The sequence below is a fragment of the Schistocerca cancellata genome, chromosome 2, assembly GCF_023864275.1.
Source record: "Schistocerca cancellata isolate TAMUIC-IGC-003103 chromosome 2, iqSchCanc2.1, whole genome shotgun sequence".
Lineage (NCBI taxonomy): Eukaryota > Metazoa > Arthropoda > Insecta > Orthoptera > Acrididae > Schistocerca > Schistocerca cancellata.
Window position 1 is genome coordinate 830986035 of NC_064627.1, and position 26362 is coordinate 831012396.

At 41.7% G+C, this 26362-nt stretch overlaps 1 protein-coding gene across 1 annotated transcript in view; it reads right to left on the bottom strand.

Annotated features, from left to right (window-relative positions):
- Nucleotides 1-25413, bottom strand: part of LOC126162722 (sialin) — a 291443-nt gene extending 266030 nt beyond the window's left edge. Inside the window, exon 1 of the mRNA XM_049919384.1 lies at nt 25284-25413. Within this exon, the coding sequence (XP_049775341.1) occupies nt 25284-25398 (115 nt within the window). The 5' untranslated portion in view covers nt 25399-25413. The remainder of the gene's footprint in view (nt 1-25283) is intronic.
- Between the last annotated feature and the right edge of the window lie 949 nt (nt 25414-26362).

A 26362-nucleotide genomic window follows, 5' to 3' on the forward strand; every position in this document is an offset into this window, starting at 1 on the left:
GCATTCCTTCATATTTAGAATGAGTGAGTATTGCGTTTTCAATTGATGGAGGAAGGAACAATTTGAAAGCTGAGCATTCATTCCAAATGCGAGAAGTGGTATACATTGTTGATCCTGGATCCATGTGAACTATATGCATGCCGACACATCTGAGGCTGGGGTTCTGTCTTCCATTCAGTTGACAAGCCTTTTGCAATCAGAACTGCACTATTTACCATTTGCTGCTCTGGCGTTATCGTCTATGTCTTCTAGTGAATAGAAAGAGCTGCATTCTAAAATATGATTTCACCTTCTGGAACTACTTCATCACTATGAGCTACATTCAGCGTGTCTGATTTTTCATTATCTTGCAGAGAGGTCATTTTTCCGGCCTTAGTGGCCGAGCGGTTCTAGGCGCTACAGTCTGGAACCGCGCGACCGCTACGGTCGCAGGTTCGAATCCTGCCTCGGGCATGGATGTGTGTGATGTCCTTAGGTTAGTTAGGTTTAAGTAGTTCTAAGTTCTAGGGGACTGATGACCTCAGAAGTTAAGTCCCATAGCGCTCAGAGCCATTTGAACCATTTTTTAGAGGTCATTTTGAGAAAAAATATCTACAAAATACGTGACCTCTGTATAAGAGAGAGAGAAAGAGAGAGGACTTGCACTCCCCTCCCCCTTTCCGTCTTTCCATAGAAATAGATATTCCATTGCTCAAAGCAACAATGACTTCACTTCTTTATAGCCTCCTCACTGCACAAATATGCGTTCCAGTACTGACAAATTCAATTTTGTCAGAATTTGTTCTAATAATTACGGTTAAAATACGGAGGGTCTCAAATGACCCGAACAGCTTGAGAAGTGCTATTCCTCGAAAATATTTTTTTCTGCATAATATACTTCAATAAGAGACAAATAAAGTCAATGACGGGAATTTATTAAAACCAAATATTCTCAGAATAATACACCCATCAACAATGAACACCTTACGTAGGTGACATGCAATATTGCCAACAAACGGAAGAAAATTTTGGTCCTTCAGATTCGACATGCCCGCAGCGTAGCACCACAGAGCTGAAAGGTGTTTTGCCGTTTCATTCAGGCATGTGACAATTTCACACTCCCCCCCGCCCGTCATCACGACACATGAGGACTTGAAACAGAAGCATTGGAGGAGCATAAACACTCTTCTCTGTTTCAGACCACGTTCAAATTTCGTCGAATGGTATTCAATGGTTCCTAGTGGTTCCACCCTGTATTCAAGAGCAAAAAACGCAGTCGAGTTACACTCCGATGGGGTGCGATCACGATCATTGGAATTGCTGGCCCACAGAGACCTTAGGGAAAGGTTGAATCTCTCGTGTGTTGTCAACAGGAACACCGTCCTGTTGCTCACTGCGATGCGATCAGTCGTTTTCGACCACGAAATGTGTGGGAATCAACGCCCCCTGAGGGGAGGGCTAGTTTCACTAACGACCTTTATGCCACTTGCTGAGGTTTTTTCATGGCGATTCTGAGCTGCGGTATGTCTGAAACGTTTACCTCGGCTTACGTCGGCCACCCGTAACGGGGAAGGGGCAGGCGCCCTTCCCATCGTGTGACACGTGCATGGTTGCGTTGGGCAGAATTGTGAAATTTGGGTCAATGTGACATAATTAAGCCGCTTCACGCTTCAAATGAACTTCTGAGCTCCGGCCATTTCCTGTATGTGTCGACACCTTGCTTTTAGAAGCGGCGACGAGCCTGCCCGAGGGTGAAACATCGCTTTTGCACCATTAAAAAAAAAATGTTCAAATGGCTCTGAGCACTATGCGACTTAACTTCTGAGGTCATCAGTCGCCTAGAACTTAGAACTAATTAAACCTAACTAACCTAAGGACATCACACACATCCATGCCCGAGGCAGGATTCGAACCTGCGACCGTAGCGGTCGCTCGGTTCCAGACTGTAGCGCATAGAACCGCACGGCCACTCCGGCCGGCGCATTATTACATAAGAAAGTTGTACGCACCTTTCAACAAAATTTCAGAATTATGTGTCGCCATGGGAGACAATTACAGGGTTTCCCTTTTATTGTTTTGCGCAGATCTGCCGAACCTGCACCCTCAACCCTAACCCGCATCCTATTAATATCACCTTTCTGTAATATTTTTTTCTACGCAGATTTAGCAAATTTTATAATTTTGTATGTAGGTTTAGTAGAAAAGAAGCTTTCTTGTAAAACTGTACTTAAATCAAGCTAGAAGATGTGCAATCCTAAATTCTAAAAATTCAAATCTTTACTAATGTGTGTATAATATATGTAGATGCTGGCTATACCGTTCAATCGTCCATGTGTTGCAACACAAGCACCGAAATGTTTTTTCACGTTAGCTGCTACTTTTTGGATGGTGGTGTCACTTAACACCAGTCGGCAGGAAAGTTAGAATGAACACACATTGAGCCTAGAAAAAACGCACGTTTCTTCGCACGCAGCTAACTGAATACTGACATAAAAAGCTGCTTCGATATCACGTGCAGTGTATCTCCAACAAGGTCATCTGTGCCAACACAAACATTACCACCGATAACAAACACAATTACCCACCACACTACCGTTTTTTTTTTTTTTTTTTTTTTAATTTAGGGTTCCGTAAAGTCTGGCTCACCGTGCTGGAAAATAATGCGCACGACACATTAAATGTATCAGTGCAGTAAATAAATTAGAAATTGTACATAGAATTAAAAAATTGAGATTAAAACGAAATCTATATGTTATAGTTTATGACATGAGATACAGATTTATTTACTCATCATAAATTATTAATTAAAGAAAAAGGGCAGTAATTAAGAGTTGAGAAAACATCCCTTTTAAGGAACTGCATTTTCATTATAATTTTGCTTCGCGTTTCTTTGCTTTGAAAGAAGCAAATTAATTGATTATCACATTGAAGCCAAGTTCGGCAGCTGTGTTGTGTTCTATCGGCAAATTAATTAAATTTGACCTTAATTTAGTTTTGTGCCCCTTTAGATTGATAAAAATGTGTTCGCATGATGCTGTAGTCTTTGGTATTGTCTTAAATACTCTCAGAGCTATTCCGATGTTTGATGCCTGATTTAGAAAAAACCTTCAGAATATCCAAATGAGAAGCTGTGTCAATGCTCTTCATCAGCTCTTTCACCTGTAACTTGAAAGCAACTATTTCGTTACTATATTTGGCACTAAAATCAGAGTAATATTTTTCAAGGTAAGTTACAGAACTATCATTGGCTTTTCCTTTATCGAAATTAAAGTAAGATGAAATACTATATTGTGACATGTTCCATTTTACTTATTGTATCGAACTCCTTGAAGCGCTCTTGTTCAGTCCCGCTGCAGTCCTCTGTCGGCAGAGATCAGATGCCTTCGGTCAAACGGTATATTTGCTTCAGCACCCGGTCGCCAATCTTCAGGTCCTAGATGATCCTAGCGAAGCTGCAGCAATAATTCTCTTGTTGAACACGAGCGAGATGTATAGGCGAAAACTGCACGAACCCTGCGCACTGTTGCCACATAAACTATCTTAGCGGTGGACGTCTATGTATTGCTACTTGGGCGCAATAAGATTGTGACAACAGCGTATGTTTACATTCAATGGCCGTGGGAAATGCTTCAAGTACGCAGAAGATGACTACATGAGGTATCGGAGAAGTCGCTTAACCTCTCCTGGTAAACGTTTAATCTTTCTTGTTTCTTTTTTCGGTTAGTTTTTATGCTATCTCTAGGCATGCGTCCTTGGCGGGAGCCTAACTACCACCCTCTCGCTATGGTCCTGCATCACCGCGCATGCGCCGTCTTCCGATTCACTGAGTTTACGCAACGAACGAAATTTTGAACATTCTTTTACATCCTATGTAACACTTAATCGATATATCGTTATGTATTAAATAGGTATCCACTGCTCTTGCACAACGATGGAAATTCTGAACTTTATTGTACAATCTCTGTAACACTTATCGATATATCGCTATGTATTAAATAGGTTACAGCCGTTTGTAATCGCTTTATTCGTTTTAAAATGTGTATTTTCCGTCGCACTGCAACAGTGGAGTGTACACAGACGGAAAGAATGTACTCCGTCCGAAAATACCTCCGAAAGCCCCGTGGTACCGACCGATAAACGTCTCATTCTCAGCCGACAGGCGTCACTGGATGCGGATATGGAGAGGAGTGTCGAAAGCACATCACTCACCCTGCCGATGGCAGGTTACGTGACCGGATCCGCTACTTCTCGGTCCAGTAACTCCTCAATTGGCCTCACAAGGGCTGAGTGCACCCAGTTTGCCAGTGCACCCAGTTTGCCAGCAGCGCCCCAGAGACCCGGACGGTCACCCATCCAAGTGTTAGCGAAGCCCGACAGCTCTTGCCTTCGGTGATCTAGCGGGAACTGGTGTTGTCAATGCGGCAAGGCCGTTGGCACAGAGGGGAAGAATTCTGACCATTAATTATCTGACCTAGATTCTGATTTAACGACTTGGTAGTCTAGCAGTAAAGTGCGTGCATGGAAACTGGAAGGTTCGAGATCGAATTTCAGTCGGACCATCGGCTTTTTCGGTCTGCGTTTTAAACTAGCATTCACCTCTCAAAGACGTGGAGGTTCACCACAAAGTACACGTGATTCGGATTCCACGTTAAACTGTAAGCAGCATTGCCCTGGTTGGATAACTGGTTTGGGTTAAGAAGACGAAAGTCACCGAAGTGGGTTCCAATTAAAGAGTTGCACCGGACCACTGAGTCACACGAAATTACTGTGACTGTTGGTTTTTGTTCATTCACGCTTGCGTCGTTGGTGATTTCTGTGGACAATCATTATTTTTCTGATAGTAGCACCTGTGCTGTTACGCATTGAGTACGTTTATACGTTCCTCGTTAATGTGCACTATTGAGCTCGCTTTGCAGGATGCTAATAGCCTTACCACTTTCCCCATCTACTTCATAGTTAGCTTCACACATTCCGTACAGAGAAACAGGCACAAACCATGTATGAATAAATCTCGAAAATAATGTTACAGGTACGAAACTGTTGTCCGCAGCTGAGTGGTAACCGGCAGCATAGCGATAAGACAACTGTGCACAGGGAAAGGTGTTACTAAACTCGTGCTCGGATTGTTGTTGCTACGATAGCTGTCCCGTTAACAAGTAGATGCCAGTCACTTTGTTATTCTGATCCAGGAACACTACAGTATTATTTCAGGAAAAACCAACACACGGATCGCACGTAATTCGTACTTTTACAGATAAAACAGAATATTGCCACAGTGGCACAAATACTCGACTGCAGTATTTTAAATGGTATAAATAACTTTTCTTGATTAAACGACACTGAATAAACGGGTTGACAGTTAATTTGTAATTACACGGGAATACCTGTTATCCACGAGTTTACTATCGACAAGAATAATTAAAGGGCCAGCCATCCATTCAACTATTTCCTAAATAGTGATGTTATTTTTACGGGAAACATAGTTCAATTTTTTAATTAGTGTGCATTTTCATTTTTGTGTTTTATTTCTATTAGCTTCTTATTAATGATTTTTGTGCTACAGTACTGGCCCGCATTTTGATTCTTTGTAATTACTTTCGCATTTATCTCCTGTTTCAGTTCTAGTTTCACTGATTTTCCCCACAAGTGGTTTTTTAAAAAAGTACATGCGGTGGGATATAGCTCGAGCTTCTGAACTATGTTCGTAGTTAACTTTGGTAATTAATTTCAATCGTCGATAAGTTTACTCATTGCTTTTGTAACGCAAATACTTCATAAACTCTAGATGTGACATTCGAGAAGATTTTCCGAGAAGGGATGGCAAGTGATGTATATTTATGTAAAGGATATACACGTTGCTTCCGATAATAACAACAGCAGTAAAAACTATACTTATCTATTAAACTCTGGAGGATACCACACAGTAAGATATTTATATGTACTTACCCATTTGGTGTTATTTGTCAAGCATTTCCTGATGGCATGCAGATGTTGATGATGGAATGCAGCATGCCAAAAGCCAACAGGCGCGCAGCGCACAGAAACAAACTTCGCCAAACACATGCAGTGCTGGTACTACACGCGAGAGTTGAGTGTTCAGTACTGAGAATAAAATCGAAAGAAATAACACACGGAAGTAACATGAGTTTATATGTTTTGTGAAAATGTCTCACTGACTTATTTGCTCTGGAGGATGGTACTCATTGCAACAATTTGCCTATGGTTTCCAGAACAAGTATTCGCGACATTTTACTCATACTAGTCTGTAACGCAACAATGCTTTGAGAAATCGTACGTAGCTTCAGCAGTGAGCCCAGGGTTCTTTATAAGCAATTTTGAAACAAACAAGATCGACAGTGTGTCAAGGCTTTCACTGCCTACTGTATTGGTTACTAATACACACACAGTATTGCTTTTATTCGATTTGTAATGTTGGCAGTGCTCGAACACAAAACACCAATGAGATTAGTCAAATGTATAAACGATCTTTGGTTGACAATGGAATCAGAAGTGTACTGTCGAACTGTTACTTAATATTTTGGTTAAATCGGAGTTGCAACAGTTTCGTGACTCAACTTCAGTATTAGTCCGAACGAAAGGAAAGTCTGTAGCATTAACTAGAATTCCTGTTCCCATTTCGGCTTTGAGCCACGACATCATGTGTGACGTCATGAGTTTACGATGCGAAGGATGTGAGCGGCCTGTTGATAAATATTAACTCTGATTGTCTTAGTAACTTGCGTAATTCCAAATATATCACAATTTTCAAGGGAGTGTTTAGGCAGGAACCTAAGAACATTGCTTCAATTGCTGCGAGTGAAACGAATGGCAATCATATTTTATAATCTTGTTTCTGACAAATATTTGTCTTTTCCGAATTTGCCACCATTTCTTTTAGGGTTTATTTATTTACCTGTTATCACACTGTTTCCGCGAGCTATATAGTTCCATTCAAGTTGTCGATTCCACGTTTCGTCATTTCTCGTGAATTGTCGATAGGTGTGTTGTGCGACTTCTTTTAGGAACAATTTTTTTTAGTATTGCTCTGTCTTCTTGAGCCATATAGGTCAATTGAAGTTTTCGATTACACGTTTCGTTATTTTTCGTGTATTTTAGATATATCTTGCTTCCGTCTCTTTTGCGGTTTCCTATATTTTACTGTTAATGTCATTTTGAGGATATTACTTTACATGTTAGTTTCTCTCCATTCAGAACGCCATTTTCCCGCTTCCACATATATATTATTAATAATTCCCGTGATTACAATTCGGCGGCATGGAAACGTTTACGAGTATTGATCGACATTTTGATATCTCTTGTGTGTTGCCTCTTTGAGTTCAGCATGACATAACTACTCAAAGGTGACATGTAGAATCATATGCTAGAATTAAACAGGCAATTTTATCTAACAGCTCTCCTATTTCATATATGAGGAGTATGTGATAGTGTTATTATTGCATTACTTGAAGGGAAGCTTCAGCATTTGTAGTTTCTAATCGTTTTTGCCCGTGGCATATACAAGCTCTTGCGCAGGAGGAGATGTCTACACAACAGTCGCGACAATGACTGCTGTGAAAGTTGTTATCGACTGACAGTTGGAATGACACTAGCACCCCAAGCGACGAGAAAGCTAGCCGTAAGATCAATGTTTGTTTTTAATTATATTTGTACTTAATTAAAGAAATAGTTACTATATTATTGCGTTCCAATCATCAGTAAATATCAGATAAACGAATGATCGTGAAATAAATGTAAAAAGAGTGGAATCTCACTGATTCAGTGACTCAAGCTGCAACTTATTCATGAAGAAATACTTGAATGCGTTTATAATTGCAGCTAACTCCACAGAAAGCAATAGAATATAACTACAGTCATTCCTGTATGAGAAACATGTATTTCTGCTGCTGTCTGTTCTTATTTGATAGCCGCTTTTCTTGACATATAATAAATTTCTGTGGAGTGTAATGATTCGCACTTCCTATCCTTCACTTGACTTTCCAACGCACGAATATTTTTGTAAATGTAGTTATCTTCAGAAGACGACTGTGTTGAAGATTATTGCCATTCGCGTCTTCGAGGTGCCAAGAATTGCAGAACTAGTTTCTTCTGTTTTGGGAAACAGTTTTATTGCTTTGACATTTTATTACCACTCCTGTGTGGTTTTCTGCTTATCTACAGTTCTGGTGGCTTATTTGGTACGTTAAATAACGGAAGTACCGTACTGCATTCGAAACAAGTTTCCTATGTTCCATATTCAGTTATTCTGCTGGAAGTGAAGCGAACAGAACTTAACGCTGTTGGGTAGATATACAACGTCTTTCGGGAAAAGGTCAGGTCTTCTGCTGTTTAGTAGCGATTTTTCGTTCTTATAGGGAAACGACATTGTTCAGTCAACTAGAGAATCGTAAATAAACTGTCCTGTAATGTGCCATTCCACGCATCTGAGATTGCTTAGAAAACTAAAGAAAGACATATATGCTGTAATTTTTATGCTATTGTTGATATTTATTGCACTACATACTCTCCCTTTGTAAAAACTACATTACAAATAAACGACTATTCGCACTCATCCGATATCGTATTCAAAAGTATAGCTTGCTGGCCGCTTGGAGCGCTGCTATCACAGTCTACAACAAAAATGAGCAGGAGTGTCATGGCTTATGTGTTATACTGTGGTGTCCAGATAACTGTCTTCTCGCCCCATGTGAGGTAGGCCTAATACAGGCCTACCTTCAGAGGCAATATTCCAAACTCCCATATTATATACATTTTCCATGTACGACTTGGAACATATTCTATAGACGGTCAGTGCTGTGTGCTTGTAGGCATCGTTTTCAAGCTTCGATGTTAATGACTCAAGAATGAACATGGCAGCGGAGACATTTTCAGCACAGATTCATAATAATGACCTGGGTTTATTACTTAGCAAATCAGCAGCCTTTATCTTTTACATGTAAGCGTGTTAGTCCGTGAGCAGCGTCTATACAACTTGGACAATTTGAACAACCAGTTCACTCTGCGGCTAAATTTCTAGGTTTTATTTAGACTATAAGCAGTGGCGGACGAGGCTCAATACATTGCCAGATAGTTTGACACAATAAAATCCAGATCGATAAAGTTAAGCGATTTGTTCTCCGTTCCAACCAAAAGTTATTTTTTATTTTTCTATTTTAGATAACTGCAGTGGCAGTACAGACCATGGAAGGTGCATTCGGAATTGGAAGGGAATTGCTAAAAAAGTTCCTAATGGAAGGACTCACAATGAGTGTTTATCCAATTTTAACTAAAGCGTCAGGCCTCGTGGAGAATACACCCCAACTGTCTTGCAAGAGGATACATTCACTTGCAGCATATCATCCTTGTAATGTTGAAGTACGGTGTAACACCGATGTTAAGTACGTAGTATAAGGTATACAGGTTTTCATCCTTCAATGCTTTATGTGCACAATGGTTTCTTCACACCTAACACCGTAAATTTCATTCGTTGTACACTTCAGCTCTTCTCGTGATTGAACCGTGTCTGCAGAGAAACTGCAGCAGATTTGTGCTTTCGACTTGATACCATCAGTGATTTTCAAAAATGTAAAACACTTGAAATTTAGACTTACCTTTAAATGACTTTTGTATTCCACAACTGTGAATTTACGACTTTCCAAATCGTCACATCGTAGCCATTACGTCATGCTTATTTAGCAAGTATTGCTCCTTACATCCGAGCAGCTTCTCTGCTCTCGAAAAATATTAAAAAGTCTGAAGATACTTAACGGAGATGTAGCTCTGCACCAGGCTTTGCTATATTGAGAAATATATCTTTAGGAAGATTGTCTCTTAAGGAATAGCTTAACATCTCGAACCTTAGGATGAACTGATTTTTGTCTCACGTTGAAGTTAGTCCCTTACTGAAGTCTGTATTCAAACTGTCCGTACTGCGTATCCTATGTGGCAATTTGTCCAGGAGGTTAGCATGGCATTCTCCAGCAATTGTTTGCCCAGTGGGGAGATAATCTACAAACAGAATCCCCTTCGCATCCCAGAACACTGATGCCATGACCTTTCCCGACGAAGGAATTGTCTTTGCTTTCTTTGGTGATGGAGAATCAGCATGTTTCCACTCCTTTGACTGTTGTTTTGTCTCTGGGGTATAGCAGTGCACCGGAGTTTCATCTGTGGTCACAAAGCGGCGCAAAAAATCTTGTTCGTTTCTCCTAAAACGGGCCAAACATTGTTCAGATAGTTCACTCTCAAGCGTTTTTGATCCAGTGTCATGATTCGCGGCACCCATCTTGCAGATAATTTTTTCATTTCTAATTCTTCGGTTAAAATGTGATATCCACTTTCAGATGACATCTGGCAAGCGTAAGCAATTTCACGCACTTACAATCGGCGATCTTCCATGACCATTTTGTGCACTTTTGCAATGATTTCTGGAGTAGTGACACATCTTGGCCGACCACTGCGTGGATCGCCATCTAAGCTCTCCCGACCAAATTTAAATTCATTTATCCACTTGGCAACAGTTCAATATGAAGGAGCAGAGTCCCCCAGTGTATTCTGGAAATCGGCACGAATGTCCTTTGCTTTCATACCTTTCTTTACGAAGTACTTAATCATTGCTCGAGTCTCGATTTTTTCCATCTGCGCAAATCACTACGCGGGAACAACAGCAGAGCCACGTAACAGCTACAGCTCTCTTCCAAGAGCACTGACGAGTCACGTGTTTACAGGCAACAGTTCAATGAATACCACGTGAACAACTCGTTGCGCTAGCGCTGACCTCTCGTGGTGATTCCAAGAAATTTTCGAATCACACTCGTAAAAGTCTGAAAATATTTGTTGTAATTAAAAAAAGTAGTAAACACTGGAAATTCAACAAAAGTTCGTGCAAATACAAGTGTCATTTCATCATATTATCTTTCAAATGTAATATGTACGAAATAATATGATTAATGTTGAAAAAATTTAAATTAAAAAAAACGTGAACGGGAATTCGATCCACCGATTACGGAGCTTGAACCCTAACCACACGACCGCCGTCAGTTCGTGTTCCGGGTCGCAACACTCCGGCGCATCACTGACGCGTAAAACATGTCTCGCGATTTTCTCGAAATCATCCAACACGGCAAACTCCCATCACACTCCGCTCTGATTTAGTGGTAAGATGACCCAGTGGACAGCCCGTCAAAAACTGAACATAAATCAAGCATGAAAACAGGAAGACGGTGTACTGAACTGTGTTTTTTACGAATAGTTTCTCCAAAATAGGGTGGGAAAGACTAAAGAGCTAACGGCGCTCCCATGATGCTCTACCAGGAATGGCACAGCTGCACCTCCACCAGCAGGATAACCAGTGTTCTCTGTGTGCGCCAATAGTCGACAAGCAGATTACCGGCTTTCTTTCTGTTCTCACAGTTAAGTCTGAGTGTCTGAGACTCGCAGCACAAGAAAAGGGCTACGTTGTCTTTTCTCAAACAAATCAGCGGTCGTTTTTTTAAAATTTGAGGTATACGCAAATAATATCAGGAAGAGAGCGTCATGACTTATTTCTCGAAGGGACATAATTGTAGAAATTGTGTGCCTTGTGCTTGCAAGCCGTTGTCACACTTTAATTTACACATTAGTGCATACTGCGCATCTATGTCCAGAAATTTGACGAAGTTGCTGACTGATTAGTCAAGTATCAATAACATCCATGAGGTGCGATAATATCGTAGAAACGAATTCTGTATATTTTATGATTTACTCATTAAATTACAATTTACGTTACAGTTTTAACTGAACTATTACATGTGTTAAAATAATATCATACCATGAAATAATTCTTTGGTGTGAATGCCCCGTGCCCTTATTGCATACTTTTTTTCATCGAACAAAAAATGGCTCTGAGCACTATGGGACTTAACATCTATGGTCATCAGTCCCCTAGAACTTAGAACTACTTAAACCTAACTGACCTAAGGACATCACACAACACCCAGCCATCACGAGGCAGAGAATATCCCTGACCCCGCCGGGAATCGAATCCGGGAACCCGGGCGTGGGAAGCGAGAACGCTACCGCACGACCACGAGCTGCGGACTTTCATCGAACAATTAGAATTTTAAAATACGGTTAAATGTAACAAAACTATACAGAAATTTCTAAAAATTGTCGCCTTCGGCTGCCCGGGATGGCAGTAACCGTTCCCATGATTCGTACTTGACTGAAACTTGAGTACTGTCCCCTGAAAATGAGGATGCGTGGTAACCTTACTTTAGTGATAAAAAGTGTAATAGGAGATTTGCATTCTTGTGCCGCTGGATGTGGGTGGTGGTGGAGCGGGGGGGGGGGGGAGGGGGAGGATATCGGAGAGATCGATGATAGTAAAAAAGATGGGGCATCATTTTTCTGATTTTTCTGCCACCGAGCAACTGTCCTGTCAACAGACGATATCATCGATGTTTCCACATGTGCAAATCAAGTGTCCCTTCGCAGCAATAAGGGTGTTAAATATGTATGTGCATTCTAGGCATCTAGTTTTAGGTTTTCCGTGATTTCCTTAAATCACTTAAGTCCAACACAGAGGTAGTCCATTTGCAAGAACGCAGTTGATATCCTTCCCGAATGCGAGCTTGTGCTCTGACTGTACTGATCCTAATCTCCCTCCTTTTTGCCCTTCCTCCCCCCCCCCCTCCTAGCACACAATGGTTCATGGTTGTATAGTTTTTGAAAGGCCGGCCGCTGTGGCCGAGCGGTTCTGGGCGCTTCAGTCCCGAGCCGCGCGCCTGCTACGGTCGCAGGCTCGAATCCTGCCTCGGGCATGGATGTGTGTGATGTCCTTAGGTTAGGTTTAAGTAGCTCTAAGTCTAGGGGACTGATGACCTCAGATGTTAAGTCCCATAGTGCTTAGAGCCATTTTTTTTTTTTTTTTTTGAGTTGTTGAAAGTCTCTAGACAAGCCATTAATTCTGAACTGAGAGATCAGTTGCCACTTGATCATCACTCGGAAATTATGATAAAAGTCATTGTAAAACGAAATTCTCAGTCTATAACAAGTAATGCAGTGAAAATTTTATGTGGCTTTGTCCACAGAGAGTAGAGGTGCAAATTCACTAAATAAATTTCTCTGAGAAAAAGTAGACCCATATTGAAGACAGCGTAAATTGGTTAATATATGTCCAGGGTAACTTCCATTTAAAAAAGTAAAAAAATAACACATTGAGGGCAGTATTTCATTACGTTATGCCGAAATCTGTAGAGATATCCTACAAACTGAATACTCGTATAATTTATGTTCTCCATTATATTAACGCTTACGGCCAGTAGGATCTATGAATATGGCTCAGAATGAAGCCAAAACTTGTTGTATGTGAAAGTGAAATATATACTGTGAAAAATATAAGTACTGGAGGTTTCTAATGTAAATAAAACTTCATTTAAGTGAATACTGCGTTAGTTCTTGAATGTTCTTTTTACTGATGCAATAGCTCAAAAGTAAAATCTTGACAGAGATTTATTCCTGACTATGCAAAATTACAATAAAAATTTAATAAAGTCTAGCACGTCCTGAACGTTCTTAGAGAAAGGAACATTGTGCAACGGAAAGAAAAGAAAGGAAACAGAGGTTGTATGTAATATTTAACTGTGCGTTAAAATTAATTGCCGGCCAGTGTGGCCGTGCGGTTCTAGGCGCTTCAGTCTGGAACCGCGTGACCGCCAAGGTCGCAGGTTCGAATCCTGCCTCGGGCATGGATGTGTGTGATGACCTTAGGTTAGTTAGGTTTAAGTAGTTCTAAGTTCTAGGGGACTGATGACCACAGATGTTAAGTCCCATAGTGCTCAGAGCCATTTGAACCATTTTTAAAATTAATTTTAGTACGAACGCTTAACTAATCCAACAATTTTCACACAACATTGCCGTGTTCCTCCTACTAAAAATGGCCATTACAGAATCGACATTCTACAAATCGCACATCTTTTAGTGTCTATCAGGTTCTATTAGTCGTTTATACTACTATAACTGATAATTCGATTTCACGTAAAGAGTAGTACAGCGATAGTTTATTTTACTTAGCTGTAAGTCATGCTTCACAAGATATGTCGCGCCAACGAATTATGTCCGATGATGAGTATTCCTCCGCGAAAGTGCGTCTTATTAAAATATATGTTCGGAATTAACTGTCAGTTCAATAACTTGAAACTAGTCAGCCTATGGCAATGTCCTCCCTGTGAACCTGCTTACAAAACACTCCTCCCGACTATCAGTGATTGCTACCAATTTATAACTACGTGATATGATAAAGTTACACAAATAAGAAAAAGCTATAAAGTGACATGCAATTTTTCACAATTTTATTGCATGTTACCGAACAAAAAAATTAAAATTTTACCTGGCTGAATTTTGCAACGGTAATCACTGCATTAATATTGGAATTCCGAAGAAATTATATTAACTGCGGTTTTACATATGTAATACTAATACAGAACACCGCTCAGTTGTTAAGATCTATACTTTATTTCAACTATATACGAGAAAAATCGCGACAGTTAGCTCCATTTCAAATAACGAGTAATGACTGGACACGGCCTTTACTGCAACAGTCAAGTGACTTTGGTATTGGTTTCAAAGCTCAATACGGCACTTGTAGGGTCATACGTGCTCTGATATGTATGTATGTTATTAATAGCCACCAGAAATAAAAATAACTTTGATTACTGTCATAACAATTCTCAGTCGTTCATTACACTCATGTTATTTGATTAGTAACCTACGACTGTACATTTAAAATAAATTAGCACTAGCCCTTGACGCAGCTTGGCAGAAGCTGATATAACCAATATATTAATGACGTAATTTGAAATTCGCACGTTGCCATCAATAACGATGCACACAGTTCATATGCTTGTTTCGGAGCTTTCGTTGCCTCGACCTATGTCTACTGTATTTTCGCTGTGCTCATCCATCATTATTTCTTCAGTGAGTTGTTAATTTTAAAAGAATTTTTGTTGGTTGTGTTCCACGGCTACAACAAATCTCAGAAGTGACATATTGTAGCATTTGAAGCTGCTGTATATTATGTTTTTAATTGTACGTCCGATTTCGGTCGGAAACCATTTTCAAGTAAAGAATATAATTTTTATAATTATTATTCTGTTACGCAAAGACAGAAAAAAAGTTATTCCTTCACCCACATCCATGTGAAATGCATCCGTAGTAGCGATTTCGCTACATTATCAACCAAGTGTGTACTCACGATCTTAGCTGTGAGAGGGAGTAGGGGGCGGCGAGAGGTGAATGACGAAACAGTTTTGAGATTTCACAACAAATGGCTCAGGACACACTTTCTAGTTATCAGTTTCCAATCATTACATATTGTGGTTCTCTTCAATGTGGTACTGAACTGATACGTCCGTCTGTGTGGCGGGGTAGTACATGTGGTCAGCTTTCGAAGATTATTTTCCTAAGAGGGGAGTTGTTTGACAAGAAAGAGAAGCGGGTGAGTAAAATATTTTTCTATTTGAATGTCAAGTACTGGACAAGAAACTAATGACTTCACAGCATTGTCTTGCGTTCTACAAGGGACATGAATATTGAGTTGTTTGCAAACGTTTTCTTCATAGAATGAAGGACAGGAGTCGGGAGGAAGTAAGCTTCACACGGCGCCTAGACAGCCATACATGCGTGCTTTGCGCTTCGTAGCATGAATTGAAAGTAGAAGTAAAAGATGCCTAAATAACTCACAGAAATGCTTCACCGGGAATTTTTTGCAGCCTCCACGCTGGAGGAAAAACGGCTTCAGCATTCATTTCGAAACAAGCAAAGAGGCCCGAAGCAAAGTACACAATTACTGCATTAATAGTAATATCAGTGCTGTAAGTAGTATTGCTATTACTCGATTTATAAGGCTGGAAATGGCCGGACACAGACAATTGGCAGCCTTAAGTATTCCGCCTTCAACTAGATAAGGGAGACTAGCGACCAAGTTAGTTATAAATTACCCATACAGACTGCGACAGGGAGAGAAGTGGAGCACCGGAAGAGGGTTTTGGTGGCAGTGTCTACCCTTGTTACGGGTGATGAGAATTCTTTTCTGCATTTATACATATATGATGTATGGCCGAGGGCATACTCCCAGACTGCACATGAGAAGAATGACTGTCATGTGAAACACAGCAAAGGTTGCACATGGCGCCCTCGATTTTGTTATGCTCAGTGGTGGTTTCAGCCTGTGCCTTGCATTGTGGCCCACGAGCTAGAACCCACGGTCAGCTCTGCTGTGGAGCTGAGTGCAACCGGCATAGCCAGCACTCCCAGATTGATGTTTCTCAGCAGCCCATCACTTCTGCAGCCTTGCAGGGTAGACTGTTACATCTGCTGTGTTATTTTCTGTCTCCCTCGGCACAGCCCTGTGTCTTAATCTGTCATAGCTGTTAAACAGAGTGTATGTGTGTGTGTCCATGATCTCCTCCCAAACACCTGCGTCGATTTCAGCCAAATTTGGCACAAAAACAGCAGGCCTTACGAGTATCAGCACTGAGGAGTTTATAACCTCCTAGCACCAGTAGGAGCAGAAATATGGACAAAAACATGTTTTTCCAGCCTCTGCCATATATGCTGCCCTGCATGACAGGTATATTGTGTGGTAACAATGCCAGCCTGCAAATCAGCCTGGTTACAGGGCAGCCTGTACGTCAGAGGCAAGACACAGTTTTCTGTACCCCAACATTTAGGCTACCCTGCATGACAGGCGTGTTTTGTTGGAGTAGTATCGGGCTGATTTGCATGGAAGCCTGTATATCATGGGCAATTAAATGTTTTTCAAGCCTCCAATGTGTAGGCTGACCAGCATGGTAGGTGTGGTGTGGTAGTAGCATGAGCTTGCTTTGTTGAACTGTATTTCAGGGCTATACATCCTGATGAGTATGGCTGGGGAGAAGATGATATGGATAGATGAGGGATAGTTAGAGTGAGGGAGAGGAGGAAATGGACACAGGGAGGGGAGGAGTGGGAGATGTATGAGACAGGTGGAAGATGTAGAGGGGTAATGGCAGATGGAAAAGGAAGGGGGGGGGGAATTGGAGATGGAAAAAGAAAGGAGGAGGGAATGGTCAAAGGAAGAGGGAGTAAGATATGGACAGAGAGAAGGGGTGGAGGAAATAGACAAAGAGAGGGGCAGAAGGATATGAAGAGGCAGAGAGAGTGGGGAGGAGGAGGTAGACAGATAGGGGTGGGAAGATGAGGTGGACAGACAGAGGGAGGAACAGGGGGCGCAGACAGAGGGTGAAGGGGATTATCCAATATATGTGTTGAACACATATGCAGGCGAAACTGTGGCTACAAGGGTAGTTTACTATTATATCGATTAATTGTGCAGAAGAGAATGGAAGGCATTTGATTGAATTTTAGAGATTGCATAGTATGCTAGTTCATCCCTTTCTTAAAACTTCACCTATCGTTGGATCTAGGGGAAACCGCAAGGTCTTGGGATCGAACCCCTGTCGGACAACAGGAAATATCACCTACCAGTAATGGAAGATTTGTCAAGAAAAATACATGTTTTGATGGTTGATAGTATTACTGATTCTGGACGAAAAACGTCATATGACCATATGTCCTGTTCTTAGAAGTTTCTGGGAAAACTGGTGAAAACAGTGGAGAACAAGATAAATACAGGTGACAATAAATGAAACATTATGATCTAATGTTTTGTTATTTTTTTACATTTCCTAACAAAAAATGTTCAAAAAGTCCAACACAACTGCAATGCATTTTACAACTCTTGTATACACTGATTTGTTACTGATGTGAGCTCATTCATACGGTCCTTTACTTGAGTACACGCTTGTAAAACAAGGGCTGAAAGTTCCTCCTTTGTTTCCGCTCTGATTTTGTAGACTTTGCTCTTACGTCAACCCCACAAATAGTAATCGAATGGAATAAGATGATCCAGTGATCTCGGTGCCCAAGAAATGACTCCTCGATGACTGATCCATTACGTTCACTGAGGTCACCCGATTTTATTCCATTAGATTACTGTTTATGGGATTGGTTTATAAAATAAAAGGTGATATGGTGACATTAAAGACTCTTTTTTTATAATTGTGCTATGGTGCAATCCACACTGAACTTTTGCTGGATGCACAAGACACACTGAACTTTTGCTGGATGCACTGCCGTGCATTCGCAGTGGCATCGCGATTTTTGTGATTCCCCGTGGAAGAAAAGGGGGGGGGTTCCACAAATGTACTTCTTGCTGGTAAGAAGAGCTGCATGTTACTTCACTGGTCCTGCGACATTGTGATTTCAAAAATATAACCTGGAAGTACATGCAACAAACAAAACTAACTTTGGTTTCGAGACGACAACCAAAAACAGCGTTGGCGCCAATGAGTGATTGAAGTATTAGTATTGGCAACAGTGCCCTTTGATGTTTGGTCTCATTACCAACAAGCGACGGAGCGTACCAACATGGCAGCCAATGTTGGTTTCAATGGTACTTCATCGATCTACTCGTTGGACCAACTTCTGACGCCAGCTCTGGCCATAATGTGTGGACCTGGCTTTAGACATTGTGAGTATATTTGTATCTACGTGCCACGCACCGTAGAGAATTTTCTACATAGAGCTTAAATAGAATAGTTTATTAAGTACAATTACAATTAACATTTAAAACCACAGCAATTCGTTTTTAGAATGCCTGAATCTGTGGATTTTGTAAAAAAGTTATTGTCTTTTTGGAGGGGACTGTATATCGAAAGCAGCGCAAGTTTGGGAGGGCGGTGGCACGAGGTGCTTGGAGTCTTCCCTTTGGAGCAGAGCTGCCGTGCACAGATGATTTTGGAATAAAGTGAAGTATGTCTTTTTGCTTTGCTCAGTTAGTTGCAAACGTTTTAATAAACCATGGTTTAATGCAAAAATTGTCACTTCAAAGTGGCAAAAACTGAACACCAAGCCATCCCCTTTGAATGTGTAAATTGTGGTAAGACCTTATGGGACCAAATTGCATAGGTCATCGGTCCCTAAGCTTACACACTACTTAGTCTAACTTGAACTAATCTACGCTATGGACAACACACACAACCATGCCCGAGGAAGGACTCGAACCTCCAACGGGGGAAGCAGCGCGGACCGTGACACGAGGCCCTAGACCGCGTGGCTACCCTTCATGGCCATCCCCTTTGACAGCCAAATAAATAGTAATATTTTACGTGAAGATTTCATAGCTAGGAGTGTTGGTTTGAGCTATATCTCCCTCCGGTGGTATTATTGGGGGTAGCCGCCAAAGTGGGGCCCAATTGAAAGACTTGCAAAAGGCCGTTGAGCCACGTACAACGCGGTGTGGTGCAGTGATCAGCTCTCTGTACTCACATTCGGAAGGACGACGGATCAAATCCCCGTCTGGCCATCCCAATTTAGGCCCTCAAAGATTCCCTTAAATCGCTTTAGGCGAATACGGAGATGGTTCTCTTGAAAGGGTCATGACCGATTTCCTTCCCCATCCTTTCGCAAGGCGAGCAGGTACTCTGTCTCTAATGACTATGCTGCCGACAGGACTTTTAATCTTTCAACCTTCGAGCCACATACATCTAGTTTACTTACAGAATGCAAACGGATAGTTGTAAGGTTCCGTACCTCAGTTGGTAAAAACAGAATCCTTATGGGTCACGAATATCTGTCTGTCCGACTGTTAAGACCTATTTTTCTGAGGGACAGGCAGACACACCAAGTCAAAATTTGTGCTCTACAGTCCCTTCATGGCGTAAAAAAATAAGTTAGTAAGTCCACTGCAATCAAAAGATATAGCCATTTGTGTCGCAAACTCACTCATCACAACCCGGAAGCTACTTCCCGTCGACCTAGAATCACGAAATTTGTCAAGAAGCAAGATTTCACCGTAAAAGTAAAGGGACAAATCCGAAAATGGTTAATTTGTAGTTATCTCACACGAAACAATATTTTTTGTCACTTGTTTCCCGTGTGTCTGTCAATCCGTCTATTAAGATCACTTTTTACCAGGGACAGGTAGACATATCAGATACTAGGATCTACAATCCATTGGCGATTTAATTAACAGTTTTAGTATTCTTTTCTTTTAACTGTGCTGTGAAACCTTGCTTCCTGCCAAATTTCATGATTCTGGTTCGACGGGATACAACGGTTCCCGTGAGATCACCGAAGTTAAGTGCTGTCGGGCGTGCCTGGCCGCCATGCGCTGCTGCCATTTTTCGAGGTGTACTCAGCCTCGTGATGCCAATTGAGGAGCTACTCGATCGAACAGTAGCGGCTTCGGTCAAGAATACCATCATTACGACCGGGAGAGCGGTGTGCTGACCCCACGCCCCTCCTATCCACATCCTCTCCGGAGGATGACACGGCGGTCGGATGGTCCCGATGGGCCACTTGTGGCCTGCAGAGTGGTTAGATCGACGGGAAGTACCCTACAGGTCTTACCAAAATATGTGACATAAATGTATTTGCCAATTAATATAGCGTGTTAATATAACTCAAAAATTAGGAAAACAAGTAAAAAATTACAATAGCAAATGCGAAATTACACAAATAAACACTTAAACTTAAAATTAAAATATTCCTGGGTCTTGGAATTCCCGGAACCAGTATCATGCCAGTGTAGATATCGATTACACGGAAAATCATCAAAATTCTCTCTTACCGGGAAGGATGAAATATCTATGTATGTAATTAATTTTATACGGGACGCTCGGTACGCGGGTCCTCCTAATAGCACTTGATTTTGTTATAATTGCAGATGTGTATGTGACAGCATTAACAGTGATAAAATATACCGTTGCTCTGGATAGATTGTTCTAATCAAGCGTCTTAATTTCCGAACTCCACACATTAAATATACACTGACAGAACTAAAAGCATTGCACTTTTGTTGCATGAAATCCGAAAATCTGGAGGTAAGAGCCCATTGAGGTACTGTAAGGATCGCGTAGTACACGACCCCAGAGCCAGATTTTCCTCCCGTCATGTTTAGGATTTAACAGACAGACGCTACGGTGCGCCGTACGTAGCACAGCGAACGGCCTGCTGCTGTGAATATCGCGGGCAGAGCGCAAAGGGCTGCAGAAAGACGGCAGCAGGCTGCCCGACTCGCCCGCTTTAACAGCGCGGCGGGTTGCCAGCACGCTAGGAAACACGACAGGTGTATCATAAAACTTAACGACAACCAAATGATACGACGAGGAGGACTAGTAATGCGTTTGGAGGCATAAATTTTTAGTATGAACGCCATCGACAGTCATCTGCAGTAATAGCAGTAGAAGTAGTAATAGTAGTAGTATTAGTAGTTGTAGCAGCAGCAGCAGCAGCACTAATGTAGAAGTGGCGGGGCTGCACTCACAAGGGGACCTTACGAAATCGTCCTCACCGATTTGATTCATATTGACAGTTTAATGTAGGTCACGACTAGGACTTTAATGTATGTAAACAGGAAGTCGCACCTCTCAAGCGTTTCTCAAAAACTCGAGTCTGAAAACGTGGGCGTGCTTAAGCTGATGTTCTGTAACCGCTTATTTTCATAAATGCGAGGTCTCTGGATCGAATCTCGCATCTTTTTTTTCATTCTCATATAATTACGACAATAGATTAATTGTGACCGTGCAGAGTACCAGTATTTAATCATACACTTACTATTTCCTTCAACGTTTAACATGAAAAAAATGAGAAAACGTTTTTTTCTTAAAGAGACTGGAAATGACTAAAGTATACACGAGAAATTTCAATCGAATTAGTGTAGTCATTTTATTAATATTATCGTATCTACATTTCTGACAAGTATAATGTGTGACATAAGCAGCACCCCACGAACCAGGATGATACTCATCGTAGAAACATAGCAAAGAACAACTATCGCGACATACAGCAGATATAATGAACGCCGAATTTTTGCATGTGCATGGATTTTTTCAATTGTCTATTGCAAAACGAACTTGCTTTACGATCATAAACGGTTCTCGGTCGTCACACAGTATCGAAGCATAGCACCGAATGTTGGTGCTGGCAAATCACCAAAAGAAGTAGTACCGTCAGCTAGATTCGATCCAGAGGACTCACGGGAGAACACTTACGTGCTTAATCACTCGGCTGCTGACTCCGATATACTAGCACCCCAACAAAACATACAGCATAAGCACGCCTATAGTTTTCAAACTAGATTTTCTCAAAAACAGTTGAGAGTTGCGTCTTCCTGTTTACACATGCTGAAGTCCTAATCGTGCCCTACACACCCTGTCGGAAGTTACGTTCCCCTTGTTAGCCAAGCAGAAGGCTAGTCCGTGGCCCACACGTATCAGCGAGCGACTGAAACATCGTATACTAAACCATATCACAGCTAAGGTTCGGTGTGGGTGGCCATAAAACACCACCGAGCGAAGTCATCTACTTCTACATATTAGGAACAAGGGACTCCAGATGCCGAGACATTTGTGCACAGTAGGTGTGTGATTTACTTACTGTATGTGCCTGTGATGCACACAGTAAGTATGTAATTTACTTATTGTGTGTATCTGTGGTGCCACTAAGTCGTAATTATGACGTCCTTATTTTACAATGTAAACATTATTTCATAGTGATGGCATTTGAAAAAATGGTTCAAATGGGTCTGAGCACTATGGGACTTAACATCTATGGTCATCAGTCCCCTCGAACTTAGAACTACTTAAACCTAACTAACCTAAGGACATCACACAACACCCAGTCATCACGAGGCAGAGAAAATCCCTGACCCCGCCGGGAATCGAACCCGGGAACCCGGGCGTGAGAAGCGAGAACGCTACCGCACGACCACGAGCTGCGGACGATGGCATTTGAAAATTACAGCCAAATCGTCTGAGACTTTTTTATCATGCGAGGTACTTTGATACAATCACAAATGTATTTATATCGAGAAAAGTAAAAGCAATCGTATAGAAGAAAAAATAAACTCTAGATACATCATATTCTTGAACCCAATTTAATTGGACCAAAATTTTATTGTATTTTTGAGTGGCTGGTTCATCATGTTAGTTCCGTGATGAATCAGTCAAATTTATGGTTTCCGCTCTGTCATTAATACTATTAACGTACGACAACGGCATGAACAGATATACTGGAGACATGACACTATAGTTTCAAATTAGTATAATAATAAAAGACGCATTGTAGTATACCTGAAGCTTGTAAGAATATTAGAAAATATTTCCTTGTCACCTGCATAAAGGCGTTTATTTAACAAATTAAACATTGCTGTAATCGCCTTTTACTTCAATTTTGAAAAAAACTGTTGACTAATCCCAAAGTGTCACGTGCAGTGGAACGCTCAGAGCATGGATTGTTAAACCTAGGAAATTAGAAGATCACTTAGAAAGAAATCGTACGGAGTTCACTGGAAAGACAATGAACTGTAGGAATGAAAAAAAAACCTACACTGAAAATTTCGTTCATGGATACATCTGATGACCTTCCTCAGTCAACGAAGCTGGTCTTGAGGCTTCATATTAAAACACTCTTCAAATTGCTGAAAATGTGGAAAATCGCACAAGGCGTTTGAAGGGGAAACGGACAAATACGAAGAACTGACAGTGTGCAAAGGAAAACAACGTAAACCGTATGTTATATGCTTAACATTATGATTTACACCTACTTGAAATTCATATAATCAAAATGGTTCAAATGGCTCTGAGCACTATGGGACTTAACATCTGAGGTCACCAGTCCCCTAGACTGAGAACTACTTAAACCTATAAAACCTAAGGACAGCACACACATCCATGCCCGAGGCAGGATTCGAATCTGCGACCGCAGCAGCAGCAGCAGCGCGGTTCCGGACTGAACTACCTGCCTCACATAATCTCTCCTATAAGACAACTTGGCCGTGCACATCACTCGATCTTTCTGGTGCATTATTATTCTGGAGTGCCAGCTAAAGGCAGAAGCGCACAGGTTAAAACGTACAACCATGAGAAGAACTACATCTGCACATTTTAAATACTTGTTTGTCTGTTTAAGAACAATCTTGTTACTACCCACGAACAGTAATAGATTCCGTGCATACGAACTGCAGAACTAAATCCGCCCTGATATCGCTGAACAGGAGTTGTAAAGAGATTGACGAGAAAGTACATTAACAAAGGCTATTTTTGTTTACTATCACCTCAGAAAGTTACTAATAGCTGCAGTAACTGGGAAACCGTTGTGAACTGACTAAACTTTAAGTTAGAGTTTGACCGATGGATCTATTCTATCACCCCTTAAATTAGAAATAGAAATATGTGTGTGAAATCTTATGGGACATAACTGCTAATGTCATCAGTCCCTAAGCTTACACACTACTTAACCTAAATTATCCCAAGGACAAACACACACACCCATGCCCGAGGGAGGACTCGAACCTCCGGCGGGACCAGCCGCACAGTCCATGACTGCAGCACCTTAGTCCGCTTTTTTTTTTTTGTTTTTTTTTGTTCGTTATAGCTCGTTGTAATTGTTCGTGGCGGACGTCCCCTGACGCCCATTGAAGTTCATTTTTGAGCCATTCAATCACTTTTTTTTTATTATTACAGAGGGCTGCTAACCCTCTGACCGAACACGCTGAGCTACCGTGCCCGCAACGCAACTCGGCTAATTCCGCGCAGCACCCTTAAATTACACCAGCGTCCACTGGGACGATTTTGTTTTTGACGAATGGTTCATGCCATGTCACAATTCCGCAGTAAAAACCAGAATGGAGCCGAACGTGTTAACACACAGAGAAAGAGCAAAATTGAAGCTGATCGCGAGATTATACGGGAAAATATTGGGACCAACGAGAGAGATTCAATAATCTAGAAAAAGAAGAAATCAAGGCGTATACACGAAGTTCAGCGACTCACTATAAACATGAACAAAGCATAAGTCGATATTTCATTGGATGCCTCTTGAACACAAGAAAGAAGTTTGTAGTGATCTGAGAGACGACATATCTCAAAGCTACGATGTGTTAGGCAAAATTATTGTCGCAATAAATTCATATTCAGAACGAATCAAAAATTAAAGTGCAATAAAGGAGACACGAAACTGGAAACTGAAACAGAAACGGCCTATCAAAATGTCAACCGCAGCAGGTGGCGAAACTTTGGCAGCTAAAAAATTATTTTGCAGACCACAGCGTGCGTTCCGAAAACCGTACGTAACCACGGAAGAAATAGTAAACCACAAAATTCCACTCGACGACAATATAGTTGCAGAAAATGTAAGCGGCAAAGTCTTAAAGTCCCATAGTCACACTGTCGCCCCGTACTGTTGGGCATGTTGTACATAATTTAGTGAAATGACTGACTACTCACTGCACCCAAAGAGGTTCCCGCCGATCGGGTACTTGTGCTCACTCAGCTCCATCTGAGCGACGGGCTGCTTCATGAGCCGCTCGCGCTGCAACTCGGCTTCCTTGGCGTCCTGCATGGCTGTCCCCAGCGAACTGTCTGCGCGCCCGTGGCTTCGGCCGCGGCCCCAGCTGACGCTGTCGGGGGCTCGCCACGCCCCCCACCACCGCCACCACGTGGACGCCTCCCCCCCCACCACTCGGCGTGTGCCTCTCACGTTCAGCGGAATTTGCTTCTCTCTTCCGGAACCGCCACACTGGTACGTGTGCCGCTGCTCGTACGTGCTTCTGCTGGACGCTCTGCGGTTGCCTGTAGGGCCACTCATCTCACAGGGAGACAACGCCAACATGTTATCGCCCATTTAATCCAAATTTATGCTATTTTGAAGCCTTGACCAGAAGTGAAGGCTACGGAACTGGGAGCTCCAGATGGACCACCGTTTAGAACTACTGGTCAAGTGCAAGTAGGACTTGCGCACTGAGGACTCCGTACAAACTTGATGTTGTACATATGTAGTTCGTCCGTTTGGGAATCGAGAATCTCAATGATTTTTGCCTGTTATCGGTATCGATGCTAGCGAGATATTGATCCCAGGAATTCGAAGACCGTATCAAACTATCTACAGTAGTTTCTCAGACTAGCAAGGACACAGAGAAAGAAACGAGCAGGGGACATCAGTTTATACAGGGTGAAAAGTATTTAAACCGACAAACTGGGAGGTTGTAGGGGACATGAAAACAAATATTTTTCCCAAATGTCATTTTTTCCTATAGGGACTATTTAAACCGGTGGAGGCCGTATTACGCTCTTCAGTTTTTAGAGGCCTTATTACGATCTTCAGTTGTTAGAGGACGTATTACGCTCTTCAGTTGTAGGCAACTGCTGTCCATCAGTGTAGTAGTGCATTGTCTCTGTTTACTAATGGAGCGATACACCTGGAGTGAGTACACTGATATGGTTGGTGCGTACTACGTAGCGCACCACAACGGACGAGCTGCACAGCGAGTTTATCAACAACAATATCCTAATCGCCGTATCCCGCA